We start from the raw sequence: 14,904 nt of genomic DNA, 5'->3' as shown, positions 1-14,904 counted from the left end.
CATCAAACAATGCACTAGAGTTCCAATTTCTCTGCATCCTCTCCAACACTTGTTTCTTTCTTTCTTTCTTTCTTTCTTTTTTTTTTAAATAAGAGCCATCCTTGTTGGTATGCAGTGGTATCTCACTGTGGTTTTGATTTGCATTCTCCTAACAGCTAATGATGTTGAGTATCTTTTCATGTCTTCACTGGCCATTTGTATATCTTCTCTAGAGAAATGTCTATTCAAGTTCTTTGCCCATTTTTTAACTGAGTTATTTGCCTTTTTGTTGCTGCATTTTAAATATTCTTTACATATTCTGGATATTAAACCCTTACCCAATATGTGGTTTGAAACTATTTTCTCCCATTCTGTATGTCATCTTTTCACCTTCTGGATAATTTCCTTTATTGCACAAAACTTTTTTAATTTTTAGGAAATCAAATCTATCTTTTGTTGCTCATGGTTTTGGTGTCATCTCTAAGAATCCATTGCCAAATCCCAGGTAATGAAGATTTGCCCCTATGCTATCTACTTTGTATCTCTTTACCTAGGGTTGGAGCTGAGGATCATGATTAATTACATAAAACTTCAACTAAATTAGGTAGCATCAGTGGTAGAAAACAACCTTTTCTAAATAAATAACAAGACTTTAAAGGAGATAAAAAAAATCAATTGCCATTGGATAGGTTAGCTCATAAATAGCAAGGTTTTGAAATGATATCCATGTTAAAGTCCTGTGTTAATTTAGTTCAGTTACTCAACCTAGGTCTATAAGACAAGAGTGTATCCATTCTGCCCACCCTGCAGACAAAAAATTGCAAATGGGATATTTTCTGCATCCATTCAACACATTTACTGAGTGACCAATATATTCTCAGTGCCTATCTGAGAGGTGAGGGAGAAGAGGACAAGGCCCTGTTCTAATGGAGTTTATTCAAAAGGACAAGACTATGGACAATTTAAAGAAAGTAGCAAAGGGAACAAACAAAGCAAATTATTGCTGATAATTGACAACATTTAAATAGTTCAGAAGTAGAAAAACAAGGTCTCCAAATATATATGTCCAGTTCATATGCTGTAAGTTTTAAGTTTATAAAATGGGTTTATAATATAGTAGAGCAGACAAAACAGACTTATTCCTAGTATCATACCACTTATGAGTTCCTTACAGATAAGAATGGTATAATGTATCACTTAGGATTGCATTCAGCTGCAAATAACAGAAAATGCTATTTTAAGAGGCTTAAACCAAAAAGAGTTAATTGGTTTCCATAAGGAGTCTGTGGTTAGGGAGAACAAAATGAAGTCCAATAAAACAACGTATGACTGTAATGAAAAATGTTACCGAAGTTCTACAAAATTCTACCTACCTCAATAAATACTTCTTGACCAGTATATAAAAGAAAAGAAATAAGGACTGGGACTAAGACTGAAGAGTAAATCTCTGTCTCTGCCCCGCAGTCCATTATGCAAACCTTCATTCTGCCATTTTCTTTACCATCAAGTCTCTCCCAAAACATCCACAATTTACAAATCTCCTTTTTGACACTCTGTGTAGATGTCCTTTCTAAATCCGCTCTGAGGCACTGTCTATACACTAACACTCTGTATTCCATAGACATAGCAAAGCTTTCTATTTTTCCCCAAATTATTTCACATATAAATGAAATATGTCAAGAACAAAATATGTATCTCAAGAACAAAGTATCTCCAAATGTTTCATTAACAGCACAACTATCTTATCTCTCTTCTAAGACATGTACATAAAACACAAATACAACCAGTGCTGCAGCAGCACTAAAAGACAAGCACATTTATTTCAACAACAGGAAACAAACACCAATATCCCAGATACAGTGGTACCTTAGAAGAAATGGCTATAGCACCAAAGGAAAAAAAAATTCTGAAGTGGGAACTCAAACAATAGATAAACAGTAAAACTGAGGAGGCAAATATTTCAATGGCAAATGGATGAACAAAATTTACCTGGGTAAAAAGGCAGGTAAGGTTAATACTACCTGATATTTAGATAATGCTTTAAAATATTAAAGCATATTGTAAACATCTTGTTATTTCTTACAACCTAAAAATATGTAGATAATTAATAATATTTTTAAAATAAGTATGTAACAGATTTAAAAGAACAATAATTTAATGGTGCAGTTGTAGTCTTCAAAATATGTATTAGGGGACACCTGGTTCCTGATCTACTAGAGTAAAATGTTACCTAAAGAGATTAGTAGTTCTTATTCCCTACTAAAGAATTAATTTCAATAATTTGAACGACATGATGGTTCAGAATTATTCCACACACACTTTTGAGCACACTGTGTTTTTGTTATCCATTTCTTTTTTTATAGAATAGTTACTTTGTAAATATCTTTGAACATTTCAAAAATTCAATAGTTCAAATCTATGTTCAAAGTAATACATATTCAATGTAGAAAAAAATATAAAGAAAGTACAAAGGAAAAATTTTTAAAGAACAACAATCACCCATAATGCCACCGTTATTATTTTCATGTCCTTTGCAACATTTTTCCTATAAAACTTGAATGCACAACTTTTAAATACAAAATATACTATTATATCATATAGTGTTAGCCTTTTTCACTTGGAAATATATCATACATGTTTATCTAGGCCAAATATTCCTCTACATTGTTTTATGTAATGGATTCATAGCAGACAAATTATAGGGATATTATAATGTACTTAACCAACGCCCCCAAATTATTGGTCATTAGTGAGTTCAATTTCACCCCATTATAAATTATGTTTTTAAATTCTATTTAACACATACACACACACATTATATACAAACACAAATATTTGCAAATAGAATTCTTTAGGATACATTCCTTAGGAAATCAAACTGTTAGGTCAATACACATATTGAAGATTTTTTATATACATAATATCAAAATGCTTTCCATAATAATAGCAATTTTCAGGGCTCCCAGTAGAGTATGTGTATTCTTGTTGCCCTATACCATAGGCAGTACTTGTTATTAACTTTCCTATCTTCGTTAACCTGAGAGGCAAAATATTTACAACTCATTATATTCATTTGTATTTGATTATTAATGAGACTGAACATTTTCCACTGTTTTGTTTATGATCTTTTTTTGGTTGAACTGTCTACTCACATGATTACCTCATCTTTCCATTAGGTATTTTTTTTTCCTTAATGATCTGTAGGCATTTTTTAAACTATTGAGTATATCAAAAGATGCTTCCCTCCCATATTATCCTTTCAGGTGTGTTAATAATTTTTATACATCCAGTTTTAAAATTTTTTGAAATCAAATCCATTGATCTTTCCATAACTCCGACGACTATACCACATTTTAATTCTTTAATTTATCTGGAATTAATGTTGATATATGACATGAGGTGAAGACACAATTTATTTTTAGGATAATTTAATAATTGAGTCCTTCCACATTGATATGAAATACTACCTTCATCATACAGCATTGCATTCAGGAATAAGTTTGTGGACTTCCCGCTCTTTTGTGTAATATGTTTATGTTTATGTTAGGACTATACTATCACAATTATTATAATTTTATTATAATTTAATATTTATTTTCAATGATATATTCTACCAGACAACTTTAGAATGATTTGCCAAGTCCCAAAAAGAAAAAAAACAAAACAAAACACTTTAGGAATTTGATTGAAATAATATTGAATTAATTAATTTGAAAACAATTGACATTTCATAATACATTACACTTTCCATTCTTGAAAATTTACTCAACACTTCTTTTATGCCAAATCTTGACCTGACCAGTTATGAAAACTAACACTTCACCTACAGAACTGAAAGTCTCATATTTCCAAACTAGGTGTAATAAAGTTAGTCTTTTAAATATTTGTGTGAATTTATTAGGGACTAATAATATGGTAATACTAGGACCAATCATTAACATCATATCACCTTACCATGTAATTTTTTATTAAAAATAGAAAAATAAACCCCAATGCAATTATTATCCATTTCTTTTTAGAAAATTTACCAGCCCTATAAAGTCTAAATTATACTTTGCTGAATTTATTAGCTCTGGTAGCTTTGTTGTGGATTTCTCAGGACTTCCTAGATATAGCATCATGTCATCTGCAAATTGGGAAAGTTTTACTTCTTTCCAATCTGGATGCCTTTTCTTTCCTTTTGTTGCCTAAATGCTCTGGCTAGAACTTCCATTACAATGTTGAATAGTGGTGACAGTGGGCATCTTTGTTGATTTTCTTAGGTTTTAACTGTTTTTGTTTTGCTTTATTTTATGGAATAAATCTCTTCCCTTCCCTCAAATACCCCCTACCCATCTTTGCCTTCTATAAAAGGGTATTCAGGCTACATGTATTTATCTTTGTAGTATCAATTGCAGAAGGAGAGTAAGATGCTTCTAAATGTCAGACACAGTGAAAGAAATAAAGATTCAGTTATGGAAAAACAGATAGCTCAAAAGAAGATAATATATTCCTATAATACATAAATACTGGTGTACTATTTAAGTCAGAAGAGCTCATTGCAAAAGAATTTCAGCTAGGGAAGCATAATAGGTGAGGAACACTCAGCCCTCCCCCCTGCACCCCATAAAAACTATCTCTTTTTTTAGTGAAATGAATGATGTGTTCAGGCATCACAACTGCAGACTTTTTAGAAAATGAAAATCAGTCTAGATAACTTTAAAATATAAATCTCATCAACACACTGAAAATGGTACACTAATTAAATTCTGTTACATTTCTTTTAAAACAGCATTTTTTAAAAACTAGTATTGGTTCAATTAACATAGCATCTTACCTGTCCAGCCACAGCCGTGAAGTAAGTCCACATGGAGTCATCGGCAGATGAATAACTGTCTGCACATGCTGGGAATCCAGAGGAGCCGCTCAGGAGCATGCTTGGACCTGGACCTGGCACTGGCTGTCCCATTTGCACCTGCATTCCTGGCATCTGACCACTAAAATTTCCGAACTATAAAAGTGAAAATGGAGAAGGTTATCAATACTATTACTACCTATTACCCACCAAAGTTGGTTTAAATGACAAAATATTTATGAGAAATCCACTAAAATGTAAGAATTGAAATAGTTTCCAAAACTTCCAAACTTAGCTAGCATGAAACCTTTATTAGCCACAAAAGGCTAGATGTTCTAACATGATTCAGATAATCAACATATATTCTGCAGCTATCAACTTCCATTTTAAGAGAAGTACAAAATAAAAAACAAAAGTCTCCAACCCATAAGAACTTAATCTAAAAGAACATGAGGAACAATTTTTAATATATTTACCATAATTGTAATTGAAATAAACAAAAAATAAAAAGCAGAAGAAAACTTCATCTATAGAGAAACTAAGAAGTATACTTCCGGACACACATCTAGAAGAATATCTGGTAAATATAATGAAACTCTGACATAGGCACAGGAATGCAGAGCTAAAATATTCTCTACCTCAAAAGATTTATTTTTAAAAAGCAAGAACAATGAAAAGACCAATAGTGGTGATCTCAGTAATAGTAATCTTCACAGCTAATAAAACTAGATTAACGAGAATAACAAATAGGAATAACAAGCTGTTCTGGTTTGCTAATGCTGCCGGGATGCAACACACCAGAAATGGCTTGACTTTTATGAAGGGGATTTATTTGGTTACACAGTTATAGTCTTAAGGCCATAAAGTGTCCAAGGTAACACATCAACAGTCGGGTACCTTCACTGGAGGATGGCCAATGGCATCCGGAAAATCTCTGTTAGCTGGGAAGACCCATGGCTGGTGTTTGCTCCAAGTTCTCGTTTCAAAATGGCTTTCTCCCAGGATATTCCTCTCTAGGCCACAGCTGCTCTTCAAAATGTCACTCTCAATTGCTCTTGGGGCATTCGTCCTCTCTTAGCTTCTCCAGAGCAAGAGTCTGCTTTCAACAGCCATGTTCAAACTGCCTCTCATCTGCAGCTCCTGTGCTTTCTTCAAAGTGTCCCTCTTGGCTGTAGCAAGCTAGCTTCTTCTGTCTGAACTTACATAGTGCTCCAGTAAACTAATCAAGGCCCACTCTGAATGGGCGGGGCCACACCTCCATGAAAATTATCTAATGAAAGATCTCTTCCACAGTTGAGTGATCACATCTCCACAAAAACATCCAATCAAAAGTCTCCAACCCAATCAACACCAATATGTTTCCTGCCCACACAAGGCTGCATCAAAGATAATGGCATTCTGGGAGACATATAATACATCCAAACCGGCACACAAGCTAAAATTTATTGAGAGATTTTTAATCTCATATACTATTCTAAGTACTTTCCATGTTATTAATTTTCAACAAGTTTGAAGTAGGAAAATATTATGAGCTTTCTATAGTTGAGGACCTGACACTTCAAGAGGTTTCATGAATCGGTCAAGGTCAAAGAGATAGTAAGAATAGACCATGTACTCAAATGTAGATAGAAAGACAGCGGATATATACTATTTATTTCCTATTATGGCTATGGCTTTCTTGATCTATTCCAGCATTTAAAATATTTCCCTTTTCCCTCTGGAACTTGGTATGCATCTTCAATACCTTAGAAAGGCATTTTACTCATTTTTATGAGTCTGGAGCATGAAGAAATACCTAGACTGTTCAGTATTCCGTATAGGATAAAAATCTTCTTGGTCTGCCTTCTCACAGGATGAGCAGAGATTGCTAGGAGTCAAAAAGAGCACAGAATTCCAAGTATGAGGGAAAAAGGCATAATGTGGGAACCTACAAGCGGTATGAACAGCTGCAACATGGGATGTGGTAAGGGCAAAAGTACGGAGGAAGAAGTATTGAGGGTCTAGGAAATGCATTCAAGGAGGTCAGAATCTAGATATGAAGCAATGAAGCATAAGAAAGGATACAGTAAAAATTATAACAGAATATATAGAAATAAAAAGCAAAAATATAGATTTTCTTAAGTTGCTTCTTTGTAAAAAAGAAAAGAGACAGACCATCATAGGACAGACTAATTTTGGCAAAAAAAAAAAAAAAAAAAGGAAGAAGAAGAAGAGGGGTATACAGCCACAAATAGAAATTGAATTTTTAAAGAATCCTTAACAAATGCTATGAACATCTTTATGCCAATATATTTGGAAACAGATATAATGGACTTTCTATAAATATAAAAACTACAAAAAATTCATTCAAGGGAAAAGAGAAAACTTCCTATTTCCAATAATGGCAGGCTAGGATATTTCAGTCAGTCCTAACATTGAATAACCAAAAACTGGTATAAAATATTATTCTTTAATCACCTTAAGAGTACTAAAGAGCTGAAAAGAAAGGGAAAACTTCCATTCTATTATTTGAGGATATGTTTAAATACAGAGGTAAACGGATTAGCAAAACTCCCAAAGCAGCTTTTGCCCTGAGGTCATGTGTCAATAACACTTGAGCTCTGGAGGTCTGAAGGACAAGCAGGACAAAGACTGGGGCATGCAAGAAATTAGGGCTCATAGGAAACCCTCCCCACCTTAAATTGGGTGGGACTCCTACAGACTAAAGATACAAAGAACAGATGGGACAAATAAAAAATAGACAGCAAAACAGTAGAATTAAATACAAATCAGATCAGACATTACATTAAATAAAAACAGACTAAATATTCCAGGAAAAAGGCAGAAATTGTCCCAGTGGATTAAAAAAAAAAAAAAAAAAAAAGCAAGTCAACAACCACATGCTGTCCTTTAAATACTTTAAATATAAATACACAGAAAATTTTAAAGTAAAAGGAATATAAAACATACTATGTCACTGACCATAAGTACTGATATTAATATCAGTTGAGGCAGATTTCTTAATGCGATCATATACTTAGACAAAAACATACATACCAAAGCTCACAGACCTAGAAAATAGCTTATTATTTTATATTTTGTAAAAAGAATGCAGAAAACATGAAGAAATAATAGGTGGAATGACTAATATTATTTACAAAGCAGTTTTAACTACCTCATTGAATAACATACTCCAAGTAAAGAAATATGTAACTTTCATCTGTAAGTTTTATCAAATATATCTTAAAATATTCTCATTACATTTAAAATAACCAGTGTCACTAGTCGCAACTGCCTCAGCTGTTAATGAGTACTTTTCCTTCCAGCTACTAATAGTTATGAGAGCAGCTGAACTGAGCTGCCTATGTTTAAATAAACCGAAAAGGACATGTTAATGCTAAAAATACATAGATGTTCTCTTTGCTTTTATTCTTGTGGAACTCTACATGAAATGCAAGCATTCTTTCACAAAAGTGGAGGTAAGGACGAGGCAAATTATTTGATGAAAATTTGTCATTACTCTTATCATCCCAATCTACTATATATTTGGCTTCAGAACATCCCAATAGGAGTAAAAATACGATGATTCTAACAGTAAGCTTTACCCTAATGAAAATACGTAGAAGGCGGGGAAATAAAAACAAAGCCCCAGGTGTTTACAACACCTTGATTAATCACTGAAGGGGACTTTACCAATTCCTTAGGCACCTTAAACTTCCTTGGTAAGTTTAAGGATAGGTGAGGGGTAGATATTGTAAAATGGAAGATAACAGTGGGAACTCATACAAGTTTTCAGGCATATCAATTTTAGGAATGAGTATATGTGGAGTTGACAAATGGGAAATTCAGTTTTTCTAACCACCCCCCCGCCCCGCCCGCACGTACTCCCAAGGATAGGAGTAACCCGTTTGCAAACCACTACCATGTAACAGTGTCAAGTCCTATACTAAATATTTCTAAGACTCAATTTTTCTTTTTAGGTAAATAGAAAAAGAAACAAAATTTATTATTTATATCCACATTTCAATGGATCATCCCCCACGCCCACTTCATGACCACAAAGTGTGCTCACCTCACTTCGGCAATCACTGACAAAAACACTGAGGGTTTAGATTCCGTTTTAAAAGAAGTGTCTCTACAATTACGACACTTCACAACTTCCAAAGGTGATGCAGGAAAAACAGTTATGTAAGAAAAAGTAACCAAAAAAAATTCTTACAGTACAGATTGTCCTTAGTACAACAGGAAATATTAAGAAACACTTAGAGCATATCTTAATTTACTCATAAGTAACAGAGAACAAGAAATGATCAAAAAATGCAGAAAGAGGACATCTAGCAAAAAGTGAGTGGGGTGGACGGTGGAACACAAAAGATTACTAGCACAAAAATTTCCAGGAATTTCCAAAAACTAATGAACAAAACACACCATCGGCTCCACAAGGACACGATTTAGGGGCCCTTAGGGATCACGAAACCTGCGGTTTCCCGGCCCGATCCCGGCCGGGCTCCAAACAGCCCAGGGACCGGAGGCATGAGAAGGAAGCAGGCACCGAGGGCGGGCCCGGGACGTTGACAGAACTCGCAGGGGCGACACCCCACGCAGGAGTGGACGTCAGGCAGCAACACCCGGACTCACCCCTCCTCCGTATCCCGGGTAAGCCATGATGCACCGACAGAGTGTCACCTTCTGAATCAGCGTCCGCACTTCTACGAGAAACGCGCAGTTACAGGTGCAGATGGGCTGAGGAGCGCCTACAGCGCCGTCCACTCCCCCTAGCCCGCCTCTTCCCGGAGGCCAGCCCCACCCTGGGCGGCTGCTATTGGCTCCGTCCCACCCCTCGGAGCCCGCCCACTCCAGCCCCTACCCTCTCGGCTTCCATTGGCTTCATCCCGCTAGGAGCCAGCACGTCTCTGATTGGCTTGTATTGGCTCGCTCAGGTCTCGCGCTCTCTAAACCGCGAAGCCTTTTCCTAGGTAACCTCCCAGCCTCTTTGGAGATACCCTCGAGGTCGCATCCTCCTCTGAAATTTATTTTTTTATTTGAAATTCCAAGCTGGCCAATCCGTGATTTCTTTTAACCTACTCCTTCACTCTTTTAAGTTGGATTTCAGAAATACATAGATGAATTCAAAACTTGCAGTTAATTCACATTTACATTTGTGTAGCTTTGATGTGACATTATCAAAACCTTGAAACGGTGACCACATCTCTGCCCATGAGCAGAGCGCTTCTGCGATAAAATCCTCCTAAAACGCTAAATTTTACCAAAAAGTTATTTGTGGTTTGGTAGAAAAAAGGTGACCAGGGTTGCCAGATTTAGAAAAAAAAAATTTATATATACGATGCCCAGTTACATTTGAATTTCAGATGAACAAAGTTTTTTTATTATAAATGTATGACCTGTGCAATATTTGAGCCATATTTATACTAAAAAATTATTGTTTATCTGAAAATCATATTTAACTGAGCATCCTGTACATTTTTTGGCAACACTGTCCTTTGGGAAAATTCTCAAGATGTACATCCTAATTATATTCAGGGTGAGGAACAGCCTGGTTTCTATGATCTGGTGAAAAGTTAAATGCTCAATTATTTTGGCAATAGATTTTTATTAAGTAATGCCAATGAACAGTTCTGCTTTTCTCTGAAACAAATTAATTTTGTAGCTCTGACTTAAAAATAATTAGATCAGAGCAGCTGTAGCTTCAGCTTAAAAAATAAGCAATAAAAGATCAGAATACTATTATTTTAAGTTATCTCTGAAGAATAAGAACAGATCTAAAATCTTTCTTAAAATAAAAGCTGTCCAAAAAAGTGTCAAATATCTATTGGTGGAGGAAATCAACCTTGCAGGGCTGAGTAACTATTGCACATTACAGAGGAGGAACATGTTGAACCTTGTGAAACCTAATTTTATCAGGAAGAGGCAGAGAGAAAGGAAATTTGCTAATGCACAGGCCACTCTTGAGAAAATGTTGCTTAATTCCTCTAACAGAAGAAAAATATTTTAGCCAATAAGGTTAAATCACTGTCATAAATAAATAAATGTAGGGGGATGGCAAAACTCCTTGATAAGAGGAAAGAATGTCTGACTGACTCACTAAGGCATCAAATAATAAAACATTACAAAATACAACAAATCATTGAAAAGTTTTATTCCAATTGGATAGCTACATTTCAAAGAAATGTCACAGAAAGGATTATTTTACATGTGTAATGTTAGTCTAACTCTATGGCCAGAATTTTTGTGCATCTTCTTTTCATCATAGTAGCATTACTGTTAAGCATTAAATTTTGCCTATGTGGGGGGTAAATTATCCATGGGTCTATTGCATTTCTGCACATCCCCAGTTTCAAAGGTAGAGATAGTATCTCCCTCTGGAGCAAAGAGATGCGTTTGCTGTCCATAGTGATAATGTCTCTCTCAAGGGTAAAATTTAGGTAGGTTTGCTGGCTATTCCTTTAAAAGATCAGAATTTCCTAAGCACAGAGTTCCTCCAATCTGATGCAAACCACTGCCTGTGCAGTATCCACCTGGCTGCTCAATACGACCCTGTGGACTTGGAGGAAAGGGGAATCCATGAGACCATTAAGTTCATGCTGCCTGTTAGGCTGTGAGTAAGATAGGCTGTGAATAAGAAAGTCCTTTATGCCTGAACCATGAATCTCATGACTTTTGCCACCACGTATTAAACTGCCAGCTTTACTTGTTAGCTTGCAAGTAGGGTAAAATCTCAGAACCTTCACAGTACTTGACAATATACCTATTCCTTAGAGAAAAGCTACCCAGGAACGTTCCTACCTTCTGAGATACAAAGAGGACTTTCAATACTACAATGTGTAGTATCTCTCCTTAAACCTAGTATTCCAGATTTTAAATTTTCTAGTATAGGAATTTGAAAATTCAAATGAGCCTAATATGAGTTTAATAAAGTAGTAATGATAATTTACCTCCATGATGCAGGTAGCATTTAACGAAAAATAGCATTTTATCAAATGTACTATATAGAAAATTTTAAATCATCTTTTCTTTACATAAAATGCTCTATTACACTAAAAAAATTGCTGATATTTTGTACATACTATATCCAGGCACTGTTGGTTATTCCTCACAACAACTCTATTAGATATATACTATTATTATATCCATTTTACAGATGAGGAAACTAAGATGGAGAATTACACATAGCTTACCCACAGCTGCATAGTTAGTAGCAAGGCTGAGGTTAGAACCCAGGCAGTTTGACTTCGACCCTTAAACAATGCATTTCCCCTTCCTTCCCCACTCTAACCATAGTAATTGATAACAGATAATTGATAACAGATAATTGAAGAAATAGCTGAGAAAAGACATCATTTGGGCAAAGCTTTGCCTATCTAACTTCTTCTCTTAAACAGGACACATGTCTGCCTATGGAATTGCTTCTGAATTTTGGTGACCTTTGGATACTCAATTAAACACACCACATAAGCACTGGATGAATTGTGGTTCCCCTGCTGTCTGTTCTCTTATTTTCTTAGTTTCACCTAATTTTCTCTTCCCCTCTATATGAATTAGAAAAGAAAACAGAGGGATATGAGAGACAAGGGTACAAATTTCACTACTCCTCAGCAAACGTCAGTTCTAGAGTCTGAGCAACCTCCTTCATATTAGTAGTAATATAGTAGTTACATGCTAACTACTATAAATAATTTATAACAGCTAATGAAAAACATTAGTAGAGTTTATTTTGTATCACTAAGAAATTTCATTTAAATGTAATATTTCATTTATTCAACAAGTATTTATTGAACAACTACAATGTAGCAATGTTTTAGATGAAGAAAAAAAAAAGAAAGCAACAATGAGAGGAGAAATTTCTTGCCCTTTTGGAGCTTCCATTCTGGCAGAGGGAACAGACAATAATAAGTAAAGATAATGAATATGTAAAATATATAACATGTTAGAAGGTGGTATGGAAGAAAACTAAAGCAGGGTTAAGGTGGTGACAAAGTATGTTACAGTACTAAAAGAGGTGATCAGGTTAGCCTCACTAAGAAGGTGAGGTTTGAACAAAGATTTAAGGGAGATGTGTAGATATCTATAGGAAGAGCATTCCAGGCACACCTAGCACTAAGGTCCTAAGACAGAAGTCCACCTGACCTGTTTGAAGAGCAGTGGAGTAAGCCAGAGCCAGAGTAGTAGGAGTAGCTACAGAGCAGAAGCATTGGGCAGATCACACAGGGCCTTCCAGGCCATTGTAAGGACTTTCTTTTATACTCTGAATGAGATAGGGCGCTGCACGAGGGTTCAGAGTCAAAGCAAGAAATGATACGACATGTTGAAAAGGATCGCTCTTCCAGTTCTGTTGAAAACAGACCGAAGAAGGGGTTACGTGTAGAAGCAATGCTGTCTATTAACTATCTGTTGGTAATCTAGAGATGACGGTGATTTACCAAGGTGTAGCAATTGAGAATTTAAGAAGTGGTGAGATTATTGTTCTATTTTTAAGGTATAACCAGCAAGAGTTACTGAGTTTTAGATTCACCCCTTAAAGACAGGGTGAAGACTAGAGGAGTAGCTGTTTGAGAAGGGACCAGATTGAGAATCAGTTCTAGACACATTAAATTTGAGACGCCTGTGAGACAAGGTTTCTAAGTGACAATGTTAGGTAGACTGTAGATCTAAGAAGCTGCCTAGAGTGAATAATTTAGCTCAAGAGGGTGTCAACCAACTAGCATCTGCATTTTAATGGGCCACGTATCCACTTAATACATACATGCAGCAACTGTTGAGAAGTGAAAAACTTTTACACCTCCTCCCTCCCAAATGGCCCTAAAATGAAATGCTAATGCTAGTAATGAAAGTGAGAAAGGTCTGAGAGATTAATCCCATCAATGCCCATAACAATTAGTGAATAATAGAAACAGCTTTATAATCTACTACTGAATTAAAGGTGTAAGCAGTTATATATGCAAAATATGTAGCAACCTATAAATCCATGTAGCACTTGGAAAAGTATACCCACAAAATCTGAAAGTCGAGGAAGAGGGACACTGACCCATAATGTCTGCTATTGTGTTGTTACCTTGGATTTCCCCTAATATTTATTTACCTATTTCATTATAAAATGTATTCCAGTGGATTTCTCACCACAGTTTTAATTGATACATAATGTAAAAATTACTTTTGATACATATATATATAAAATACTTTCTCCAGAAATTATTCATTGTGTTAATATTGACTAATGAAGGCTATGTAAGTGTTATTTGCATAGGGCATAAAATAATTAGAAAATGAAGTCATCCAGTAAGCATTTCATTATAAGCCCAAATATGTTTCTTTCAGCAACTGCCTAAGGATTACTGTCTACCTACTACTGAGGGAAAAAAAAAACCATAAGCCTCCCAAATAAGTAAAAAATAAATATCATTAACATTTATTACCTCAATCAGTAACTTGACAAATTGACTGTTTTCCTGCTCAGCTTTCAACAGTATAGTTTTTGTTTCTACTTTTAGTAATATTAAGTACTCTTGTGGCAGAAGCACAAACTCTAAAGCAATTTAAAAAATATTGGTGCATATCTGGGAAGTGTCAACAGGCTCTTCAGAAAGGTGATTACATCTCCACTTGGACTATTAAGCCCTATTAAGCAATTTGGATTCAATGAAAACTTCCTGAGTAAAGTACTATATAATGTTGATCACAGTATGTGTCCACAACTAATGCTCAGTAAGAGCTACAGCATTATGATTATGACCTCAGTGAAGTGATCCATTACTCAGGCAAGATCAGAAAAATATTTTAAATTTAAATCCAAGTTGCATGCTTGTTAATGTCATTTAGATCCTACGCAGATAACATGAGATAAATACACTCACAAAACTGACTTTCTAGAGAGGTATAAATTAAATATTTCCATTGAATATTTTGTGCTTATACTTATTCTTTTGGTTAGTTTCTTGCCTAACTGTGTTTTGAATTAAGTTGGAGTAATCCTATTACAGGAAATTAAAAATATTTCCATTAGAAATTTTAAAGTAGCCCAGTTCTTAGATTATAGACTAGCTAAAACCTGAGATCATCCCATTTCCATACTAATCCCTCAGGTGTTTTGTATATGC

General features: G+C 35.0%; 1 protein-coding gene across 4 annotated transcripts in view; it reads right to left on the bottom strand.

Annotated features, from left to right (window-relative positions):
* Positions 1-9,566, bottom strand: part of GCA (grancalcin) — a 30,759-nt gene extending 21,193 nt beyond the window's left edge. For all 4 annotated transcript variants that reach the window (XR_005218708.1, XR_005218709.1, XM_037848866.1 and 1 more), the window contains exons 1-2: positions 9,431-9,566; positions 4,796-4,969 (exon numbers count right to left, since the gene is read on the bottom strand). Coding sequence is in view for 2 of the 4 variants with exons in the window: in XM_037848866.1 (XP_037704794.1) it covers positions 4,796-4,969; positions 9,431-9,457 (201 nt within the window). In the remaining 2 variants the exon portion in view is untranslated. The remainder of the gene's footprint in view (positions 1-4,795; positions 4,970-9,430) is intronic.
* Between the last annotated feature and the right edge of the window lie 5,338 nt (positions 9,567-14,904).

The sequence above is a fragment of the Choloepus didactylus genome, chromosome 9, assembly GCF_015220235.1.
Source record: "Choloepus didactylus isolate mChoDid1 chromosome 9, mChoDid1.pri, whole genome shotgun sequence".
Taxonomy (NCBI): Eukaryota; Metazoa; Chordata; class Mammalia; order Pilosa; family Megalonychidae; genus Choloepus; species Choloepus didactylus.
Note: the sequence above shows the minus strand (reverse complement) of the source record. Positions and strands in the feature narration are given on the sequence as shown.